The sequence below is a fragment of the Opisthocomus hoazin genome, chromosome 8 (genome assembly GCF_030867145.1).
Source record: "Opisthocomus hoazin isolate bOpiHoa1 chromosome 8, bOpiHoa1.hap1, whole genome shotgun sequence".
Taxonomy (NCBI): Eukaryota; Metazoa; Chordata; class Aves; order Opisthocomiformes; family Opisthocomidae; genus Opisthocomus; species Opisthocomus hoazin.
Window position 1 is genome coordinate 10,395,178 of NC_134421.1, and position 22,830 is coordinate 10,418,007.

The window sequence follows — 22,830 nt, forward strand, 5'->3', positions numbered from 1 at the left end:
TTCTTTTTCTCCTATTTTGCTTAATAAATAAAACAGCTGGTCTGAGGAATCAGGTCAGTCAGGGTCTGGAAAAAGCCCCATTAAAGCTGCTATATAACCTAGTTTCTCAAGCTGCATGAGGCATCCTAATATTGGAGAGGCAGAAGTCCACGCAGAGACAGCCTAGATACCTCAGCTGCTGGCCCTTCAGGGTCATTTATCACAAAAGATAGCAGTAATGGAGGTATCTTGCAAACACTTAAGGAGGTACCCTCTGAAGGAGCACAAGAAAGACAACACGATGCATCCAGACCCATACATTAAATATGGCTGGCGATCTTGGGCAGCTTAAGGTGAGGAAATCCAGCACGAGGAGGTGGGAAAGGACCCAATTTTCGCATATGCTCAAATCCCCTCAAAGCGAGCCCACACCTATCTCTGCTGCCAGGGCGGGTGACAGCAGCTCCTCTCACAGTGTGGACCACTCCACGGCCACCCGGTCCCATCCCTCCCACACCATGTGGGAGGGCAAATCTGGCAGTGCCCACAGCCATGGGCGAGCTGCGTGGGCACAGAGCCTATTCCAGGACAGGCACAAACCCCCCAGCGTCAGCCTTTCTCCTCCTGCACTGCACACGGCTGTCGTCGTGACACCCCAGCCCTGGTCGCCTTGGAAAAAGTCGCCCTTCCTTTCTTCTACAGGTTTGGAAACGCTTTGCAAAGGGTATCACAAACCGCATCCTACAGTGACAAAGATGGAGCCAGAAGAAAGTAAAGTGACTTGCTCAAGCTTAAAGAGTAAGGCAGCATCAGAACTGGGAAATAAAGCCTCCTGACCTACAACCCTAGGTTTTAGCTTCTTAAATAAGGATTCTCTTTCCTCATTAAAAAACTAAAAATTGGAAGAGGGGGAGCAATATTCTGTAGACACAATGAACTTAGCCCTCAGAGGGCTAATGACCTGATATACTTCTTTTTTTTTCCTTCTCACCTCCATTTCCCCTGATAAAGTTGCTGTAACTTCAAGGACGATCCTTCTTTACCGGTCTACTTTAACCTAGCGCGTTGGCTCAACACCCTTTTCCCAACCGCCGGAAGCCAGAGACCGTCCTTCCTGGAGAGGCGATTACCTTCTCGCTTTCAGTCTCTCCAGATGTCCTCACAACGCCCTGGACTGAGCCGACTCCGCTTTCTAGATCGTGCTGAGGGACACCAAAGTCCTACACGCTGGTCGCAGCCTGCAGTACGCGGCAGCCTGAAAGGGTACCCTGGAGGTAAAACCTGGTTGTTCTCTATTAATTTTTCAATTCAAGAATGGCTCCAGGGAAAGAAGGGAGATATAGGTCAGAGACTTTGGGGGCTGATTAGTATCTCTATACATCTTCCTTTCTTTTTTTTTTTCTTTCTCGTTTTTTTTGTCCCTTCCAAATTCAGAAACAGAGGGTTTTCCCTCTGTATTTCTCATTTACTCCTTGAATATCATCGGCATTAGTCAGCAAACTCCTGCTATTTCCTCCCGAGCCCCTGACACTTGCGGAGTGACTAACCCTTCCCTCCACACACTTCGGCTCCAACAGTTGCCTGTTTTTTTTCCCCCCTCCCAAGACAAACGGGTCTCCGCGTTGCCACGTGCGGGACTCCCCGTGGTCACTGCCCCGCACGCTGCCGCGCGGCTGCGAGCACCACCGTTTTCTCTGCACAGAGCTGAAGAGGGGACGGCAGGGCCTGCACCCAGGTCACTTCTTAGCTCGGCATCGCAGCACCAGCGTCCCTCAAACCGGGAAGCGGTCAGCTACTGCCCCAAGCACGGGCTCGTGGGGAACGCAATGGAGGAAGACTTGACCGACCCAGCTTCTCTCCTCTCGGTCTGTCGGGTCACGTTGCCTCCAGGTCCCTACATCAGCCTCTCCTTCCCGGGACCGAGTCCCTGCCCTCGTCGAGGCGCCGGGTGCCCGACACACCATGCAGAAGGTCTCAGCCGGGCTTCTGAGGCACAAACGCGGGGTGAGTAAAAGCACAGCTCCGTGTGACTCAAGGCCGCCTCATCAGAGCACAACAGAAGGCTCCTCCTGGCCAGGCGGGCTGGCGCAAGACGCCCACCCACAGCCCCGCTCGCGGAGGCATACCCACAGACCTGCCCACACTTTGCTCCCGGTGCCGCACTCCAGCAGACGGCAAAGTTGTGGCGTTCGCCTCTCCGGGGCGATGCCAGGAGCACGCAGACCGCTCTGCCCTACGCCCGACAGGCAAAGAGGACGCCTTGCCCCCAGGGCACGGCCGTGCCCTCAGGCCACGGTAGGTGCTACCTCCTGCCACCCCTAACGGAACGACCGGCATCCAGAGCGGAGCACATCGGTAAGGATCCGCGGGAGGGCTCGCCAACTCGGTGCCAGAGAAGTCCGCTCCCCTTTTAACCTCGACACCCTCACCCCGACACTGACCCCGCTCCCCCTGCCGTTACCTCCGTCCCCATTGCCTTCTGCATCGCTCTGTAGGGAGGCATGAAAATAAACCACCGGCTCCCGGTGCCACACTCCCTCCTGGCAGCTCTGTTTCTCTCTTCTTAACTGTTTCCAAGTGCCTGGCTGTTTTATAATCCCCACGGAGCACTCCCTTAACTCCTTCCTCACTGAACCCTTCCACTCTCCCTCTCTTAAAAGGGAGAAAAATCCAAGGCAAGGTAGGGGGTACAGAAAGCGAAGGAGGGGGCCTGAATCAAAGAAGGAACAAGTGAATCAAATTGCACGGGTAACAGAACCAGCAAATTAGTCATTTCTCCAGCCTGCTCTTACGCAGACTACTGACTCTTCTGTTACGGTATTTCTTTTTTTTCCCCGTGGACATTTGTGTACCTTAGAAGCTTACTTCTTTGCTAATCTCCTCCTGCTTTTTCATACGATGAGGTCATACGCTTTTGCTGGTAGCACAGTTTTAAATCACACAGCAGCTTGCCCTTTGAGGTCTGAACCGAAATCGCTTCCTTAGATCACAAGCAAATATGAGTTGATGGCTTCACGCCCAGCGTCACCACCACCCCACTTATGCGTATTGCAAAATCCGAGCAGGACCGAGCGCAGGTATCGCTTCTCAGCAGGAGGGCCCGTGGCAGCCGCCGCGAGGGCTCTGAGAGGGCTGCGCGGAGGAGCTCGGGCAGAGGGACACGGCCTCCCCGGTTCTGAGACGCGGGACTTCGCCACCGCCCCGAAGCGAACTGGCAAGAGCCGCACACGCTGTCAGCGCTGAAGGCTGTGCTGCACGTTTGTGGAAGCGGGAGACACCCGTCCCGAGACACTTCAGGAGACCCACGGGTCAGGGCTACCCACGACCTACCACAGGTACAAGGTGTGCTGGCAGCACCGCGTGGGGCGGGACGAGCACAGTGACCAAGCAGCTTTGGATTTCATAACCGTGGTTATGTGCAAAGCAACGTCACAGAGCGCTCCAGTGCGGACACCGCTTGTGTGCGAGAAGAAATAAAGAACACGGGAGGAAAAAAGCGACGGCTTTCACGCGCCCCTTCTCAGGTGGGAACGCGACGCCGGCAGCCGGCTGCTGCCTTTCCCTCAAAGCCTGCGGCTGCTTCTTCCAGAGTCTTGAGGTTACCCCTGACAGCTCACACTCAAAACTTTGCCAAGGTACCTTTTTCCCTGACAAAACAAGCTATTCTGTCGCACAAGGCTGGGCCACAGGGCTTTTAAAAACGGTTCTGCTGATGTTCAAAGGGAGCAGCTTGCTGTGCAGAGGAGTGGTAGAGTTAATAGTCGTAGGATCAGCACAAGCTCCTACCCTGCCATCTGCCTCCAGCTCAGCCAGGCCTTCTGCTGAACAGCCAACGCGGGCCGGGGCCACTGGAGAGAGCAGCATCTCAATGGCATGAAAGACTGCCTGGGTTAGTTGATTAAGAGTAAGATTAAGAGCGCAGGAATCCTGTATAGCGCTGGTACTGACTCAGTCCGGGGACTTCACGGGGATATTCAAGCCTGGTTTTCCAAAGAAGTCTTTTTATTCTGCGCAGGTGGGTGTTCACGTGCCTGCTTCAACCTGCCCTGATGATCCCAGGAACAGGGGTCACCTCTGAAACTGCTACGCTTTCTTCTTTGGTCACCCCGGTAGAAACTATGGATAAATTGTACTTAGCTACCTCACTCCCCTGCAATGTTTAACTCCTTCACGTTTATAAAGCTCCGCAGGAAACAGAGGAAAGCCCAGCGGAATGGACAGGGATGCCCCCCACAACCACGGGTCGCAGATCCCTCGTTTGCCCTGCGGACTTCTTTTCAGCGCTGGCCACTGCCAGCAGGCCCCAGCAGAGGCTCCTTGGCTCTGCTCCTGCACATCCAGATTGACAGCTGCCTCAAGAGCTTTCCCTCTTCTTCTTTTATTTTTTTTAAATAATAGAAGAGTCACTTATGGGTTGCGGATGACCTCAAAGTACCAAACTGCTGACCCACCATGGAACTCTGAGCTTGCCAGTGCAACCACGAAGAGCAAGGCTCGGTCCCCTTGAGGGATGGTGGGGGCGAAACAGCTTTGTAGACCCGAAACGAGATGCCGAGGTCCCCTCTGACGTGGTATTATTCCATGGTGATCTCCTACAGTAACTTAACGGGCCGCCATGGCTGGTCACCCAGCCCAGGAGGAGGCAGGCGGAGGGAGCAGAGGGAGAGTGCTGGTCTCAAGGGGGACGGGGGAGCTGGGGTGAGCGAGGGCACAACCTGCCTGCTCCGAAAGCGAAAGGAACGGAGAGGCCCCTCCTTCCACAGTCGGAGGCAGGGAAAAAGACAGAGAAGCAAAAAGCCTGGACTTCATCATGAAAAACAATAGCTCATCATTTATTTTCATCTCCCCTCGCTAATGCTGGAATAATGCTAACAGCGGAATTCTTACGGCATGCATGTCATGCCTGCAAATACCAAGTGAATTACTCCTCAGCTAGGCTATGGGCTATGGCACTGAGCAGCACATTCGTTACAAGCGATTGGATGATGAACAACAGTTCCCAAATTCCTCCTTCACAATGCTGCTTGCACTAGTTGTAATTTAATGAGAGAGAGAGAGAGAGAGAGAGAAAGTTTTGGCTCAAACCACCGAAATAATACTGCCTGCCGCTGCTTCCCACTGGGTCTTGTATTAACTCACACCACCACCACCTCCACCTCCTCCTCCTCCCTTTTCACACCTATCCTCAGGTGCTAAAAGTGGTGTCATGAAACCCATCAGCATGGCAAGAGAGAATGGCAGGAGGCCCCCGAACACATGCCTTCCTCCTGGGTGAAAGGCAGGAGAGGACACAACCTCTCCCTCTCCTCCGCCGACAGTAACGGGAGGGCTGGGGAGTTCCTCCAGCAGCCAGTCTCTGCGCGAACAAGCCTCCAACTCCTCTTCATGTTCCTCCTCCTGGAGAGCCGGCGCAGGTGGAAGACACTGAAGGGGCAGCTCTGGAAACAGAGCACCAAGCGCGCGAAGCACGACCGGCGGCGACGTGCAGAGCTCCCACCACGCACCCTTGCCAGCACGTTCCTCCTGCCTCCTCGACCGAGCCACAGAGGAGTAGCCCAGCCCCGTCCCTGTCCCGCTGGCTGTCTTAGCTGGTTTGTCTCTCTGTAAGAATTTTGAGATCTGGTAAGTAGTCAGGAAGCATGAACAAAACCTTTGCTATGGGTAAGGCCTTCAACGGTATAAAGGTCCCATCACTGCTGACCACCAGTGAACCTGGGAATCACCGCCACAGCTGCCTCCTCATGAGCCCTTGGGTAGGTCCGCACCTCCCATGTCTTCAGGGCAGAAACCAAGTCCCTCTGCTCTGCTCCACAGACCCTGCCGCAAAAAGGACGGCCTCTTGGGCGAGGCAGGGGCATTGTGCAGGTTTCTGCCCTGGAAGGAGCCTAACTGGCCAGCATCGCCTCCCACTCCTGCGGCAACCTTGCCACAGAGCCCGTTCGCCTCCGCATGACAGGACATTTATCCAACAGATGACCCTACACGTAAGGTTCACGCCTGAAACACGACCCGGTGTGTGGGGTCTCATATGCTGGGCCAGAAGAAAGCTGAGAGGTCTGATCTGTGCAGCAGAGCTACAAGTAAGAGGCTGAAAATATCATTACTGCTCTCCTGGTGTATCCCATCTCTTCAGTGTTCCCCACTGACAGTGCGTAACTGACAAACATCCACGGATTCCTACCCCCACAGAGCATCCAGAATCCTCCTTACCCCCTCCGTGCCAAATAAATAGAATTTAAAAGCCCCCCACCCCCAGCCACATTTTGTGCTGTTTTGAAGAAACGAATCCAAACTAAATTTACGTGTTTCTGAAATGAAGGTATAGGCAGGGGAAGGCAAAATACCTTTAGGATTGGAATCAAATGTATTTGTGCAAATGAGACTTAGGATTTACAGCCACTTTCCAGCCTCCAGCATGCGCTACAGTCTTAGCTTTGGCTTAAAAACTATCTGTTTTCTTGTAAAGGTTGACAAACACCAGTGATCCTTTCTCCTGCGCAGCGGCTGAGGTCCCACGGACCTGGCTGGAAGAGGAAGGTGGGCAGGACGCACTGGGACGCTCCCGGGGCCATCCGCAGGCACGGGGCCATACGGGCACACAGGCGGCTGCGTGTGCTTCCCAGAGACCCAGCAGGCAGGACGCTGGGAGCCACACTCCGGACCTGTCCGAATCCCCCCCCTCCCAAGCCCAGGCACGGCACGGCACACCCTGTGGCTTCCCAAAATTCAAGCATCCAGTGCAAAGCAAAGGAAGAACTGGCGAGCCTCAGCCTGCTGTGACTGCCTGCGTGCTGGGCAGCTCGCCCGCTCCCGCAGCACAGCGAGCCCGGCATCCCGCCGAGGGCCACCAGACAAACGGGGTCCCTCCGCGGAGAGCAAGCGTGGGGAGGGGGGGACACAGGGAAGCGGGGGGTTCCCCCGACAGCGGCCCACCGCAACGGCTACGTGGCCTCGAAGAGCCTGGCACAGGGGCGGTGTCACCTGCCACCGGCCCCAAGCCGAGCCCGCTGCCCGCGAAGAGCAGCGGTGACCAGGCTGGGGAGATGGAGCGCTGCTATCGGGGGCAGAGCTCCAGGGATGACTGTGTGTCACCAGCGTACGGAGGCCAGCTGGGCTGCAGGCAGAGCGGGCCCATTACTGCAACAACTTCTTTGGGCATCCAGCGAAAACCACAGAGGTCAGAACCGCCAGCCGCAATTAATCACATCTGCAGTTTAAAACCTGACCAAATCCAGTGCTCCTGCTGGGACCAAGAAGTCCAGCTGGAGGTTCCCGGCCCCGCTGGGAAGGCAGAGGCTGTCCTGCCCCTCGGTTCCCCTCCAGGCAGGCTGTCACGGCTCAGGAAGGGTGAAGATCAGCTGCGGCACTCGGTGCCACACTTCATTTCCCTTTAAGCCTTCAAATTAGGGCTGAAGTGCAGCCGGTCCCACCCCAGGGCTGGATCTCACAGCTCTCCATGCCGCGGGGTTGCACCTCCAGCCAAAGAGGGCATGGGCACCCCGCGGGCCGGCCGGCCGGCAGCCCACCCTCCCAGACCCCCGCAGCAGGGACGGGGAGCGTCTGCTCCCCGCAGCCCTCCCCACATCCCTGCCGGAGAGCCGGGATCCTCGGGAGCGGCTCCCACACCCCTCACCTCGTTCCTCCAGACAACTCCCAACGTCTGCCTCCCCAGCAAGCGTTTCGTGGTAACCTCGGAGCGCTCTGCCCACGCAACCGCGCCTGCGGACCCCCGAGGCTCGCCCTGAGCCCAGGGGTGACGGCAGAGCCCCCGTGCCCGCTGCCCAGCCGCTCGGGACGCCTGGCACACAGCGTTCGGCTCCCACGGCACGTCGGCGCGGTCTCCATACGTGGCTCGCTGCGACCTCGGCCAGGAAGAACACCTCAGGTGGGGTGGTCATCTGCGACCAAGCGTGACCGAACGTGGCAGGGCTGTGCGGGGGAGGGGGTGGCAGAGAGGGAGAGGCTGCCGGGGACAGGAGAAAGGACACAAAATACACAAGGAGAGCGAAAGCCCCATCCCCTCCACGAGCCCCGCAATAACAAGAGGGCGAGACAGACAGGAGTACCAACTGCAATGAAACCCAGACGAAAAACTATGATCTGCAACTCGCTCCCGTGACGCCAAGTGCCACAAGCACATTTCCTAGCCCACCCCCAGCCCTGCCACAAGCAGCTGTTTTACTGCGCCTGGTACCACAAGCATCGGGGACCCCCACCTGAAATCCTGCCCTACCCTGCCATTCACTCACATCCCACCTTCTCCTTCCCTCGCACACTATTTTCCACAGGCAGCCGCTTTCTGGCAGGAGACTCGGTGCCTCTTTGCGACAGGGCATGGCAAGCGAAAGCAGACGTCTCCTCGTAAAGCATCCTCTTCCTGAAACCCCTTCAACCCTTCCTGGCTGAGAGGAAATGCAAGGATTGATAATGACTCAAGTGCTCCTCTGGGAAACAGCAACGATTTTGGAGGAACACAAAATAACTTTTAAGCCAAGCCCAGTCCTAAGAAGGGGAACTCCACAGTCTGTAGCTCAAGGTTGCAGCTGAGCAAGAACAAAATCAGGGCTCAAACAGTTGAGCAAGAACAAAACCTGACCCCAGGGATGCTGAAAAAGACACAGCTACTTTACTGAGGTGGTCTCACCTACATTAGATGCATTGCGAGTTATATGGTAAACACATTTAAATGGATCTGGATTCTCCATGGGATATTGCATCTGCATACAGACACCAGCTACATCACAGGACCAGGTGAAGACTGAAATAACTGAGGATACAGGCAGATAGACCTGAGACACATTAGGAGAGCTGCAGAGATACCCAAGGACTGGTCCAGCAGGGCCACCGAAACCTGGCACTGGGAGAGATGTGTAAAAGATGCCACGCCATGCGGCTGTTGCAGGTCAGGATGGAGACGAGCTGGATTACAGACCACCCCCAGTCAAAATGTCTTGGATAATATTTTTCTCAAGCTTGCATTTCGAGTAACCCTTTTGTTCAGCCTGAAAAGAGTCGCATTTTTTCAAAAAAACCTCCCCCTGCCTTTTTCAGGCAGAGTGGCAGTGTCCCCTCCCAAACACACCGTGATTTACAGCCTTCCACGCTCGCACCGGTGACACCACCCCTCGCGCAGACTGCAGCAGCCCTTCTGCCAACTCGTATACGCTGTCACGGCATCGCTCCACATAAACATCCTGCATTCACCTTGTTTATATTTCCTCCTGTGCAGGCTGTGACAGCTCACAAACACACAGAAGGCCTAATTTATACTTAGAATAAATCTCCCTTCTTCGTTCCCCACAGCGGAAGCGAGCCCTGCACAAATGCAATTTGCTGAGAGAATTTCTTTGAAGGAGCATCAGGCCCACGTTGCCTTCGATAGAGAAAGGGGATGCAGCCACACGCAAATACATGTGTGCACCCCTACATACGCCTGCAAACGTGAAAGAGTCCCACACATACCTATACATGCTGCTCCACCTGTATTCTTACACGCACGGCTTCGCGACAGCATCTACCACCCTTTCTGACTCTCACGGGCTTTCAGGCAGCACGGGTGTTTGGACGCTGCACTTTCGTTACCCAGGTGCTCACAGCCTCAGATGAGCGCTGAGAAAACGACGCTGCAAGAGAAGTATTGTCACCGTCAACGGGATATGCTCCTCTCTGGGCTTCACGTGTCCCTGTCCGGTGGTGCAGCTGTTTTAAAATGGGGTTTGCAACGTGTTTCTTCTCCCCACTCGCTAAATACATACATCCTCGGACGCTGAGAGAATGCAGAGGGGGGGTCTGATGGGAAGGCAGGTTTCTGGTGGTGCCAGTGACAGCGCTAGAAGAGACGAAGGAATTTATAACTGTACCGATGACTAAATGTGATCCCCACTTGTTTCATGGGCACATGCCTTGGGGGAGTTACGACATCGTGGGTTTCTCCATGGTGTCCACAAACTGGCTGTAGCCAAGAGTTGTCCTTTTGTATCAATTGGGCGTCAGAGAAAAGGCTGTGATCCTTCTTCCCTCCACAAAGGACCTCATTCCAGCTTCCCTCGCCCCCACCGCCCCGAGGCCTGACTGCAGAAGCACGGTCCTCGCAGGACAACGCCGTCAGCCTGCTCAGAAACTGGGGCCAGCGTGCCGTGCTGGGCATACCCAGCCAGTCCTCTGTGGTCGCTACCAGCTCCCAATAAGCTTCTATGAAGGTGACCTAACTATTAATTCCTGTCAAGGTGTTCCGTGCTCATGTATCTTCTGAGGAACTTTAACCCGTGACGGCATTGCCAAGTTTGAGCGACTCGTGCGATCCCTCCTACTCGCGAATTTCTCTCCATCCTGGTGGCACTAAGTTGGACCAAAAACTCTTGGCTCAACACGGCCACCAAGCCCACCTGCAGCCCACCCAGATGCCAGAACGCTTCTGTGCACTGAGGCCTTGGGAGCTGGAGGCTGGGCATCTCCAAACCCCAGCGCTGCTTCGCTGCCGACGTAGGGCTCATCCCGCGGAACACCGTGGAATTGCCGTGATGGAAAGAGCCCTGTTACGTACTTCCCTGCCCCACGGCATCGCTACAGCTAGCTGACACGTTATGGATTACCGCTCTGCTCAGGTCCCTCCCCTGCGCTCCTCCCTGGGGCACCAGCGTACCTAAGCGTGGGATCAAAAGTGTCTGCCAGCGTTGGGGGGCTCAAGACCATGGCCAGAGACTTGCCATGTTAGAGCTGACCCTACTCCGGGTATTTTGAAGACTAGCAATGGCCATTGAACTCCTCAGAAACTTTTCCACAAGAGGAAGATTAAAGATTGCATACATACAGAGTTACGAGGATATCTGAGAGGGTTTTCCTGGAAATTTCTCTGCAGCTTCTGAAGTCAACCATCCAAATCGGAAAGTAGCAACGATGGCCAGAAATTACCTCTATTTAGAGGCAAAACAGAGACCTGCCGAAAATCCTTGCCAAACTACACAGAATTTGAACACTAAATAAAATGCGATGCATTTTTGCTGGATGTTCTTCACCTCCAGCCTCAGGCTTTAAGCAAACAGATAGCCTTCCTACCAATGTAAGCACAGAGCAACACGGATACTCATCATTCTGCAACCCTGCTGCTGTCAGCTCCTGTCGCAGTGACAGCCTGAAGCCATGGAAGAACCACGCAGATGGTCCCAAACCAGGCCCCCGAACCACCACCAGCACAGCATGTCCAGAAACACCACAGTGAAAGCTAACACTGGGGTGAGGCTCAGACCACCTCTGCCACCACCACTCTGTGGGCCGGCTGGAGCACTGTCTGGAGACCATACTTCTGCTGATAGCCTTCTTCTGGGTACTCCTCCCTCTTCTCCCCATGCCAGAGCTGGCTGATTTGAGTACCTGTCGCATCCTTTCTCAAATACAGGCTGTGACCTCGCTGGGGCAATGCCACGCCATGTTTGTCCATCTTTTGGAAAATTTGCAGCACAGGAGTCCTTGACTTGGGATCCCAGCTGCCAGTGGCTACGAATAATTCCTAATTAAAACAAAAGTGAGGCTGCACCAGGGGATTGTTGTGCCTCTAAGCTTTCTCCAGACTGGATTACTCTCAGGAGACACAGGAGAGCTACCGCTGAGATAAAAAAAATAAATCTCAGCCTACTAGGTTTACACAGAGACCATCAAAAATATGCGTCTGTATTGTTCTGACCTCCAGATCTTTTTTTTTTTCCCTCTCTTTGCTTTTTCCTAACCTTTAAAAGGCATGTAAGATAAATAGAGGAGAAACCAGGCAGACAACATCCTCGGAAGAGATGCAGGAATATAATCAAGCCCTCAGACACACGCACACAAACACCATAATTTATCTCTTCTTCCTCCTGTTTGATATTATCCTCTGTTCTAGTATCATAATCTGTTGCTATGGAAACAGCTATGATGTCACTATGAGAGGTTTATGGATGCCTTGAACAGGAAGGAAAGGTACATGATGATGGGAGAGAAAAAAAACACCTACAAACAGCTGCTGAGCAGGAGGTGTTCCAGGAATGGCAAGTGTTAACAGGGAAAAGATAAATACATCAATGGTGCTGGCGCTGCTGCAGACCAGAGCAGAATATAAACCATGTTTTAAAAATAAAGAACGCTTACAAATTTTGCCTACAAGTAAAAATATTCTGGGAAAGCTAAAGGACCTTCCTGAAAAACCAAACTTTCCCTGAAACGTTCTGCAAGTTTTCTGGGACTGGCTATGTTCTGAGCCTCGCTGCTGGAGTCCACATCTCCAGCAACCCACTCCATCGTCTGCTGTAACATTCCTTCCAGAAGCATTAGCGTTATACCCCACCAATGCAGCTAATAGTTGGGGAGCCTGCTGGCTACTCGCCATTCCATGTGCCTTTACGATCTGTAACTAGAAAAAAAGAGTCATGCCTTCAGGCAAAAATAAACAGAGACACGCCGAATCCACTGGATCGCATCCAGTAGCAAATAAACACCCTGACCCCAAACTATAAGCAAAAAAAGAGCTTTTCTTGCTCTCTCCACCCAAGAGAAAACCCTAATCTCATGGACTCGCTGCCAAACGTACTGACATACCTGACCTGCTGCTAGAGAGAACAGTGCGTTGAGGCTCACGCACTCGGAACGCGCCCAGCCTCCGGGCTGCGCACATCCATGTGCGGCATGACGCACGTGCGGCTCTCGCCCATGAGCTCAGGTGCTGACGACCGTGCCTCCGCGCTCGTACCCGCTGCGGTCACCCGGACTGATGTGAGAGCACGGCAGACATGGGGACAGAGGGTGGGACGGTTACACGTGCCCTTGCAGACATCATGTGCAGGCCACGGGAGGAGGGAGGACGGCCGATCAGATTCATCCTGCGCAGCCGCCTTCCTCGTGGCAACGGCCACGGCAGCGAGGGAGGAAACCAGCAGGATCTCAGATCAACAAAACGTGCTGGTGTTTTGGCTAATCTCTGCCCCATCAGAGTTTCCTGAGCGTGGAGAGCAGGACCAGAGATGCTACAGGAACGCTATAGCATCAGTCCCGCCTCTGGTCTCAGCTCCAGCTGGGGAATCCCTAGGCAGACCCTCCATCCCGCCCATGAGTGTGAGGATACAGGTGGTATCTCCCGTCCGCGCCCACCTTCCCTTCCAAAGATGTTAGAGGCAACCGCTGTGAAAAAAACGAGGAGAGACTGCAGCCAGTAAGGACAGCTGCAAAAACAGCCCGAGCCAGGGTCTGCAGCAACTCACCCAGCTTTCTGTTCCTGCCAGCCTTGGCTGTGGCAGCCTCAGACCCTGTACTTCCCAGGGATCACCTCCCTCTCTGCTGTTACAGTCACTTGCCCTCACCTTCCTTCCCCACCTGTCTCTCTCATCCCCTTCTCTCTTCTTCCTGACCTATTTCCTTACTTCTTATCAACTTCCAGCCTCCTCTTTCCCCAAATTAACCCCTGCCAAAAAGTGTTTAAGGAAATCCACACATCGTGATCTCCTCTCCCCGGGGAGCCCAGCTGGTTTGTATAATCCACCCTCCTGTGTCCTCGTCTACACAAAATGTGAATCCTTTGGGGTGGGAACTCCCCCTTCGTGGCAATGTCATACCTGGCGCAGTAAGGTCCTGCTTTTGTCTGTCCCTGGCGCTACTACACCAAATACAACTGTTCTTAGGAATACTTCAAAAGCACTAAAGGAGACTAAAATAACAGGAGGTGTGAAGACAATGCCAAGTGTTTTATTTTTTTTCAGTTTCTTTCATATTTTGGGGGCAAGCTTCTGTTCCTATTTTTTATGAAACAAGTTCTTCTCTCCTATGCTCTCTATTCGGGACCGTGCAGTGGAAAACAAAGCTGATCTTGGTGAAGAAACAGAGACTGTGGTTTTTTTAAATTGGCAGATGACACCAAGCAGGAAGGGACTGCCAAGTCAGGGGAATTAGATCAGAATTCAAAACAATCCTGACAAATTGAAAGGTACAGGATGAAATTCAAATGGGACAAATACAGCAGTCATACGCTTGGGTAGGAAAGGCTACTTCCACACATACAGGACAGAAAACGGCTCATGAGGCATCAGACCTCTCGGACAGCACTTGGGAGCCACAGCGCATCGCAAGCTACACAGATGAACGATGTCACGGTGCGAAAGTTAAACCAAACACGAGCACTGCCTGGAAGAGATGTGCAGGAATAGTTCTGCTCTATCTGACCCAGGTAGAGCGCTCTGCTCTGGCAGTGCCATTCAAGAGAGAGGTGGATTCGCTGAAAGGAGCACAGAGAAGCAGGAGAATGGTCAGAGCTGCAGAAAACAAGACACAGGAGAAAGCTGGAGGATGTGTCTGAGAAAGGATCTAGCCTAAGAAACGTAAAGCCAAGGAGAGACATGACGAAGAGGAAGGAATAGTTTTTCCACACCCACTGTCGACAGGACAGGGAATCACAGCAAGCATGGCAAAGCGGAGTTGCAGAGGAGGTAAAATCTTTTCAAGGACAAAGACAGCTAAAGGCAGCGATGACAGCCCGGGCAGGCTGTGGACCCTCCACACATGGGGAGTATGCTGGACAAGCGTGTTAGGGAACATGCTGGACAAGCATGCAAGGACATCCTGCTTTGAGAAACTTTTTGAAGTCTTTCCTATGCCCTTTTCCGATGGTTTCAATGATTTTGACGAGAGCTAGGTTTCTTCAGCATTGCAGCACAGCCCGCGGACCCAGACAAACCTGTCAGCGCTCACAATCAGAGCAGACCTCAGCCTGCAGGGTATCGCTGTGTAACACCGTTGTTCCAGGTCTTGCTAATGCCTTTAAGGATTAAAGGTTATAATGAACGGGGAAGACAGCTGCCCTTCTGAGCTTCCCGAGTATCTCTGGCAAATACCACTGCCTTGCAGGGTGACCTTTCCTGCTTTTCAGGGTAGAGGCTGTAAGCGATTGCTCCTACTTCATCCTTCCAGAGACCGATGCCAGCACAGGCCGTGGAAGGTGAGCAGGACAGCGAACGAGGCACGAATCAAGAGTGCGCTTCGGCTTCTCCAAGCAAATGTCCCGTTCAGTGGGAAATGCTGAAGGAAAACAAGGGAGCAAACTACGCCATCCTTCACCCGGCATCAAGCTCCCTCTCCCCCCAGAACGCAACGCAGACTGGCTAAGGCTTGCGGCACGGAGACAGCGCTTCCCCCCGCGTAGCTCCCCGCGTTTCGGCAGTGCTCCTGCTGATCTACACTATGATCACCTAAACCAGAATCGAGCTCAGGAGCAGCTCGAGGGGCTCACATCTCGAGGACACGTGTCTCCCACCGGCTATTCTGTACCCCCCTCCACTAATAAGTAAAAGACTCCGTTCCTTGGCAACATTCTGTCAGTGGCTTGATCAGACAGCCACTCTTTTTATATAGCACCTTGAACATATACAGCACTGGTATAAACACACACTACTACAGCTTATTATTACTTCCATTAAATACATAAATTCTATTTGTATAGCTTTTTAATTCTTTTAGCCCTGACTCCGGACTCCTCAAGGTATTTCGAGACGTGGCAATGCCTCTTCCAGCCTACGGAGACGGGGGCTGCTCCTACGCTCACTTGCATGGGGAAGTCTTGGAAGAACGATTTCCACCATCAAAACTACCCAACTCAGCAGGCTACCTGAATTCAAGCATGGTCCCAAAATACATGCACTTGGGCTTTCCAGAGAAAGGACCTCAGTCGCTGATGTGGCCAAAGGAGGGTGAATTCAGGCACGCTCTGTTCTGCCAATGGGGGGAAGAAGTAACATGCCTCTACTCTTTCCCCACGACAAACAGACAAATTCCTAAGTGCCCTGTCTGGAGTGAAATTATCACCCGGGTTTATTTTCAAAAGAAAAGCTGAACTCTGTACTGCTAGGGGGATAGTTTCAAAAGGGAAGGCCTCCTGATAAACACCTAAGTCCGGACTGGGGTATGTAAATAGCTGAAGAAACAACCTCCTCTCTAAACAGCGTTCAGTTCTCACTTCTTGTTATCCACCAGTCAACCTTCCAACAGGAAGAAAAAGCCCTATAAATAATATTTCACATTCAGAGGGCAGAGATTTCCTAGTAAGGGTGAGGAAACAACCTCGTTTTTATAAATGGACTGATTAAGCTATAGAGGCCATGAGTCAGAAAGGTACTTCAGCATGTGGCCAGCTTTAAAGACATAAACAATTCTAATGAAGTCAGCAGCACTGCCTGTGAGCTTAAATTTAGGCACAGGCCTTAAAATATCTTCTTAAACTGGGACCAGAGAGGAAAAGGGTGGAACTTTCAAAAATATCCAGTCTCAGCCTACCCGTCCTCTATGGGCACAGGGAGAGGGACATCACAACCGCTGTCAGCCCACCGCCGAAAGCCTTCGCAAACTCCCCTTCTCGGGAGCCTCACCCAAAGGTGCACGCTATCCCAGCTGCCTCGGCTCCTGCACTCAAGTGGTCTAATCCACCTCGTACTGGTGCCTCAGCCTAGCTCGAGCAGAAGGTGGCCGAACTCGCCCTTGACCTCACCATCTGGCAGGACTGCTCTAAGACCATCACCTGGGACCCACTTGGGAAGGCCCACAGGGACAGGGACTTACCTCCACGCCCAGGTCACCAATCCTTCCACGATTTCACTTCCCAGAACTTTCCTCCTGGCCAAATATCCACATATTTTTATACACCACTGCTGCGATGTGGCCATAACTGAGGCTTACTCGTTTAGCCACCCAAGTACGTTATCTCCCTCCAAATAAGTGGTCTGACTTTGACCGGAGTTCAAAACCCTTGCAGGCATCAAAGAGGTCTCTGGGCTGTCCCCCATCAGTAGAAGACCTACACTGACCAGGGTGCATAGCCAGCTCTTGCCCAGTCTGGACAAAACCACATTCAGTGGTTTCAAAGCACCACGTGAAAGCGGGTGATAAATAGGAAGCACTGGGTAAACGGGGAAACCGAGGCACGGGAAAATGAAAACGACTTCGTTTTCCAGGCCAGCTGAGGTGTCCAGCCAAAGCCAAGAGGGTTTCCCCCACCTGTTACAGCCATGCAGGGGAAGGCACTGCCGACGACCAAGGGCTGACAACCGTGGCGAGTGACTGTGCTTGCCTCTCTGTCCAAGGGCGCTGCTTGTCTGCTCGCCCCGGCCCCCCGTCCCAGCAGCGCCCTTTCCGCTTCCGAAAATAAACCAGCATTTTTCACCCGTTACATCTCAAATCCACTTAATTGCTAGACGTGGCAGCATGATAAGAACAATAATTAGAACTGGAGGGGGCTTCCTGTTATCCTGGCTATGGCCATATCCTGAGCTAATAAAAACTGACACTTTGGGTCCCAGCACTGACTTAGCTTAAGTTCTGGTTATTAATTCATAAACAGGAAGCACCTCCGAGTTATCATCTCCCTGCACGAACTTTGGGGTAAAGACCTTTACTCCGCCTCACTGGTGCCGCCTCCCCCACGAGCAAATCTTCCGCGCTTTAACGAGGCCTGAGGATGCCTTCAGAACCCAGCAGGGCTGGCCTGTTCCTGGCGTGAAACGGGATTCGAGCCGTGACGCGTCCGGGGTCAGAGTTTCAGGCTTCCCAGCCCCTCGTGCGACAAGGACGGCGTGCAGGCAGCTCCCTGCCTGCGCCGAGCTCCAGCAGCGGCACCGGTGGCGAGGTGCAATTTACAAATATTACCAAGATTAATTCCATAAGCCACCCACATAGAAAACTACCGACAGGGCTGCTAAAAATACACCGCGAGTTGCGACAAAGTTGTCATGAATAAGTAAGAAGCAAAGCAAAGAGGAACAAAACCAAAACAGAGGTAATCGTTGTTTAGAAAATAAAGGTTAAAGCATACAAACACCTCTTTTTACCCAGTTCTGAAGGATGCCAGCTGTGAGGCACCCAGGAAATCACTGGAGACGCTTGCCCAGGGCTCAGAGCCACCCGCAGCCTGGGCACTGCTGATGCCTAGCAGTAAACCCTCCTAAAATGGGGTTTCCCCTGGTCCACAGACCCCGGCTCCATTCTCTGCACAGGCGGCACTGTCACACGAGGAGCGCACCGATGACGACTTCGCACAGCAAGGGCACCACTGCCTAGAGGAGGGTCCAAAGAACCAGATTCTCGGCCGCCTCGAGCCGTTCGCCTCCCCTGAAGCCGGCACAGCGGCCCCTGAGGAAGCCCCATCTCCAGTGCGCAGCGGGACGGGGCCACCGGTCTGCCCCAGCTCCGGAGCAGAGGCCGTACAGCAGCACCCCGCTTTGAAGCCCAGCACGTTCCCCCGCGTGGCTCACAACTGGAACTAAAATCCAGGTCAAACTTTGCACGGCGGCGCTACTTCTGTTTTATTTTCCTCGGTGGGTTTTTACGCCCTTCATTTTACCGCTCAGCTCTGCAGCGCTCCGAAAAAAAACGAACGAGAAAAACCCGGCGGAGGAGAAGGCGACAGCAAAAACTCTGAATTCCTTGAAGCAAACTGGGAAAATTCTCCTTGTGCAGTGGGTGCTGGGGGAGGGCTTCACACCAGAGAGTCGCTCATTGATCACGCCTCGACGATTAATATCGGCTGAGGCGCCGCTCTGCTTCCCAGCAGCGGTACCTGCCCGGCACAGGCGCCCACCGCCCTCACCCCCACGTTGGGAACCACAGGTGACTCGGTGCACGTGCTCCACGGTACCACTCCAGTTTCTACTGGAACCATTCGGTCAGGCCTCCGAGCTGCCACGCTCCTCCCGGGGTGCTTTTTCCGCCCGAGAGCCTACGTCCCGCAGCCCGTACGGTGGCCGCCGCCGCTTCCCCCTGCCCTCGCCCGCCTTGCCGCCGCGTGTGCCCCCCGAGACCACTCCGTCGAGGGCAGCGGCGGGGAAACCACCGCCGTGGCCGTACCTGACGCTCCGGGGGAAGGCTACGGACCGCGGCGGCCGACGTGGGGTGCGTGAGGGGCGGACGGCAGCCCTCGCCTCCTTCCATGGAGGGAATCGCATCCCCTGCGACCGTAAGTTAGTTCTGAATCGATGCACTGCGATGTGGCAGGGAATTCTAAGGACCTCTCACGGCAACCAGGAGGCGAAAAAACACTCGTTTAACCCTTCCTCCGCCTCCCCCGGAGCCGCCCGGCTGCGGCTCAACCCGCACCGCGGCACCGCAGGGATGGAGCACTCCCTCGCAGCCCTGCCGCCCCCCCCGCCCGGGAGACCGGCCTCCTCGCAGGCCCGAGCCCCGCCGCACGGCCCGGCCGCGGGCCCCCCGGCAGCGGGGAGGGCGTTTTCACGGGTTGCCGCCGAAGTTGGGATGCTCCGAGGAACGGCTGAACTTCCACCGCACGCCCCGGTGCGGCACCTCCCCGGGAGGAAGCCGGCGCCCTGCCCGCCCCGGCCCCGGCCGCGGCCTCCTCTCCTCCCCGTCCCTTCCCCTGCCCGGCTCCGGGGAGGCGGCCGAGCCGAGCCCGCTGCGGCGCCGGGGAGGGGGGGGGGGGGGGGGGAGCGCGGCCGGGCTGACCGCAGGCCGCCCCGCACCCGGGGCCGGGAGCGAACTTCGGGGGAATGGCCGCATTGCCCACCCCGCAGCGCGGGAGGGGCCGGGGCAGGCTCGGCGGCGGGCGCTGCGTTGCGGGGCAGGCCTCGCCGGTGGCCCCGGGCCGCACCGGGGAGGGGGAACGGACGGACGGACACAGGCCCGGCCCGGCGGGGGGCCGGGCAGGTACGCGCCGGGGCTGCGAGCCCCCGCCACGCCCGGGGACGGTGCCCAGGCTGCGGCGGCGGCCTCCCCCTGGCCGCGCTGCCGTCAGAGGCGCCGGGGGCGGCCCGGTAGCGGGAGACGGGGGGGGACTGCCCGGGCCCGGGGCCGCTCGGCGGCACGGCGCGGCCAGCAGAGGGCGCCGCCGGCGGGCCCCCCCCCCCCAGCGGCAGCCGGGCCCGCCGCGGCCCCTCCGCCGGCACCGGCCCCTCCGCCGCCTCCCCGCCGCGCCCCCCGGCGGCATCGCCGCCCCCGGCAGCCCCCTGCCCGGCTGCGGCGAGGGCGGGGAGGGACGGCCGTGCTCCCTCGGATGCCGAAAACGCTCCCCTTTGTCTGGCGGCCGGCCGGCCTGCCTGCCTCCGGCGGGGTCCGAACTCCGCGCCGCCGGCCGGCCCGGGGCTGCCCAGGAACAACCCGGCGGGGCCGGTAACTTCACACCGAGCGCCCTCCTCCCGGGCTCGATTTTCTCCTCAGATAAGTTTTACCGGCCTCGCCACGGGGAGGAAAAGTACCGTGTGCGCGTCCCCCCCCCCACCCCCCGACCGACGGACCGACCGACCGACCGACCGACGGACCCCCCCTCCCGCCGGGCGCCCGGCTCTCCGCCACGGAGCGGCCGGTGCCCGGGCAGGACGAACCGCCGGGGGGGGGGGGGGGGGGGTTGTCCCTCCGGTTTATGTAACGCTGCCCGGGAGGGCAAACGCATCGTGAGGGGATTTAAATCACCCTGATCTATTTTCTAATATATATATTTTTTTTTAAACGGCCACCTTGAAACACGCATCGATCTAACACACGCACAGGCACACACCCCCACACCCCCCCCCCCCCAATTTCTTTTTCTCTCAACCCGAAATAAACTCCGCCGGGGCGCCGGGTCTCCCGGCCGCAGCGCGGGCTGGGCGGAGGGAGCAGCCCGGGGCGCTGACAGCCGGCTGCCGGCACCCCGTCCCCGCCGCCTCTCCGCGCCCCGGAGCGCAGCCCCGCCGCGGGGGGGGGGGGGGGGGGGGGCACTCTCGGGAAACCGGGCGAGAGGAGCGGGGTGGCCGGTCCCCGGCGCTGGGAACCGCAGCGAGGGAGCGGGCGGCGGGCTCCGTCCACCTCATTGTTCTGCTCGGCACCGGCACGGACTTCACCCCCCCCCCCCACCCGGCGACCGCGGGGCCGGGGAACCCCGATCCCCCCCCCCCGGCAGGGCGAGGGGTGCCAGCCGCGGCTTACCTTCGTACATGGGGGCCATCGGTGCGAGGACGCCTGTTATTCATGGCACCGCCGCCACGAACGACGCGAGATCGCAGCCCCCCCCCCCCCCCCCCCCAAACTCAGCACACATCTGCCATCTTGAGCGGGTGTCTCTCGGCGGAGGCGAAGCTGCCGCCTGCCTTCTGCATCGCCGCCCGCCTCAGCGCGGGGGGAGACGGGCACATCCAGCCCCGCTGCCGGCCCTCCGGGGCGGGCGGGAGAGCGGGCGGGGGGCGGCGGCGCCGGGCCGGGCCGGGCCGGGGCCGGGGCGAGGCGCGGGGCCGGGCGGGGGCGGCGGGCGGCGGGGCCCCCCCCGGCTCGGGACGGCGGCGCTGGGCAGGGAGGGCCGGAGGGAGGGAAGGAGGGAGGAAAGCAGGGACGGAGGGAGGGAGGGAGGGAGGGAGGGAGGGAAGGAGGGGGGCTGGCGCCGTGCCCCCGCTCTCAGCGCGGCATGGCTGCGTGTGCCGGGCCGCCTGCGAAAGTTGCGCCGGGGGGGTGAGAGAAAGGGAGAGAGGAAGACGGAGGGGGGAGAGAGGGAGACGGAGACCGAGACGGAGAGGAGGAAAGGGGGGAGAAAAAAAAAAAAAAAAAAAAAAAGCTAAAAAAAAAAAAGCGAAGGGAGTTTGCAAATAATCAAGCGCCGATGGCACTGATCGCGGCTTCCCAGAAGGAGAGGGAGCGAGCGAGAGAAACCCTCTGCCGAGATTATGTGGGATCTTGTTTAACAACACATTTCAATCATGAGAAAAAAGGAACAGTCAACAGAAGTTGGTGAAACACTTCTGTCTTCTCCCACCCCCCCCCCCCTTCTTTATAGAAAAGAGAGGAAGGGAAAAAAAAATAAAAAAGGCGGCGGATTGAAGCTTTGCGATTCCCTGGCTGTGGGGATCATAGAATTTGAGCTCACGTTTTACAATAGCGTGGAAAATTCCTACCTCTCCCCCTCTCCCCAAATAAATCTTCTATTCCCTCAAGGCATTTCACAATCTGGTTCACTGACAAAAGTTCCAATTTATCCTTTTTTTTTTTTTCGTTTAGCTCGCAGTGTAAATATTTAGCGGATGCATTTAAAATAAACATACGCTGTTGCTTTTAGGAGTCGGGTTGTGTTTTTGTTTAAAAAAAAAGGAACCACATCAAAGAAGCGTTTACTTACTGAAATTGACAGCCACTACTTCTCTCTCCTCCCCCCCCTCCTCAATTTTTATTTTAAAAGATCCATCTCTCTGCTTGAGCTCTTGCTGTAGGAACACCAACCCGACCAGCACCGTTTCTGGGGGTGCGTACAGCAAAGCTGCGGGTGAAGCCGCGTGACCCGGAGCCCCCTTCTCCTGAGAGGGGCTTTACAAAGGAAGGCCAGCCGCCGAGTGCCCGTCACGCAGGGCAGGGAAGCTGAGACTCACACGGAGCCCCTGGCAAAGCTGGGGACGAAACCCCGGGCTGCGATCCTGCGTTAACTCCTGTCTGGACCTGGCCGCCCGGAGCTCCTGAACGGCGAGGAGCAGTCTGGGACCAGACCGGTGAAGATGTGCTCTCCTCGCACCCGCTGCTGGTCCCCAAAAACGCTGCCTCTCCCTGCTGCTGGTGCCAGCCCAGACCTCTCCCGCCGCAGGATTCGATCGCGGCAGGGCTCGACGCCCGGCCGCTCCCGTTCAGGTGTCTCGAGGACGAGGAGGAGGAGGCAAGAGGTAACTTTTATTCGGGGATTTCGGTGAGAGCCGAGCGCTCCCGGCAGCCTGGCCGCTGTTCTCGGGGTGCTCAGGGGATGCCTGTGCTGGCAGGCGAGGGCGGCCCGGGGAGCAAGCCGTGCTGACCGGCTGGTGGAGCAGCGCTGTCGGCACCGCGGAGGACCCGAACCCCAGGCTGCTGTCGGCCCCCTTGTTCGCAGGGTGTCTTCGGTGTTTTGCGTGATTC

At 56.4% G+C, this 22,830-nt stretch overlaps 1 protein-coding gene across 7 annotated transcripts in view; it reads right to left on the minus strand.

Moving 5' to 3' along the window:
- Positions 1-21,172, minus strand: part of HIPK2 (homeodomain interacting protein kinase 2) — a 130,975-nt gene extending 109,803 nt beyond the window's left edge. For all 7 annotated transcript variants that reach the window (XM_075428824.1, XM_075428820.1, XM_075428825.1 and 4 more), the window contains exon 1: positions 20,896-21,172. In XM_075428824.1, the coding sequence (XP_075284939.1) occupies positions 20,896-20,914 (19 nt within the window). In that variant the 5' untranslated portion in view covers positions 20,915-21,172. The remainder of the gene's footprint in view (positions 1-20,895) is intronic.
- Between the last annotated feature and the right edge of the window lie 1,658 nt (positions 21,173-22,830).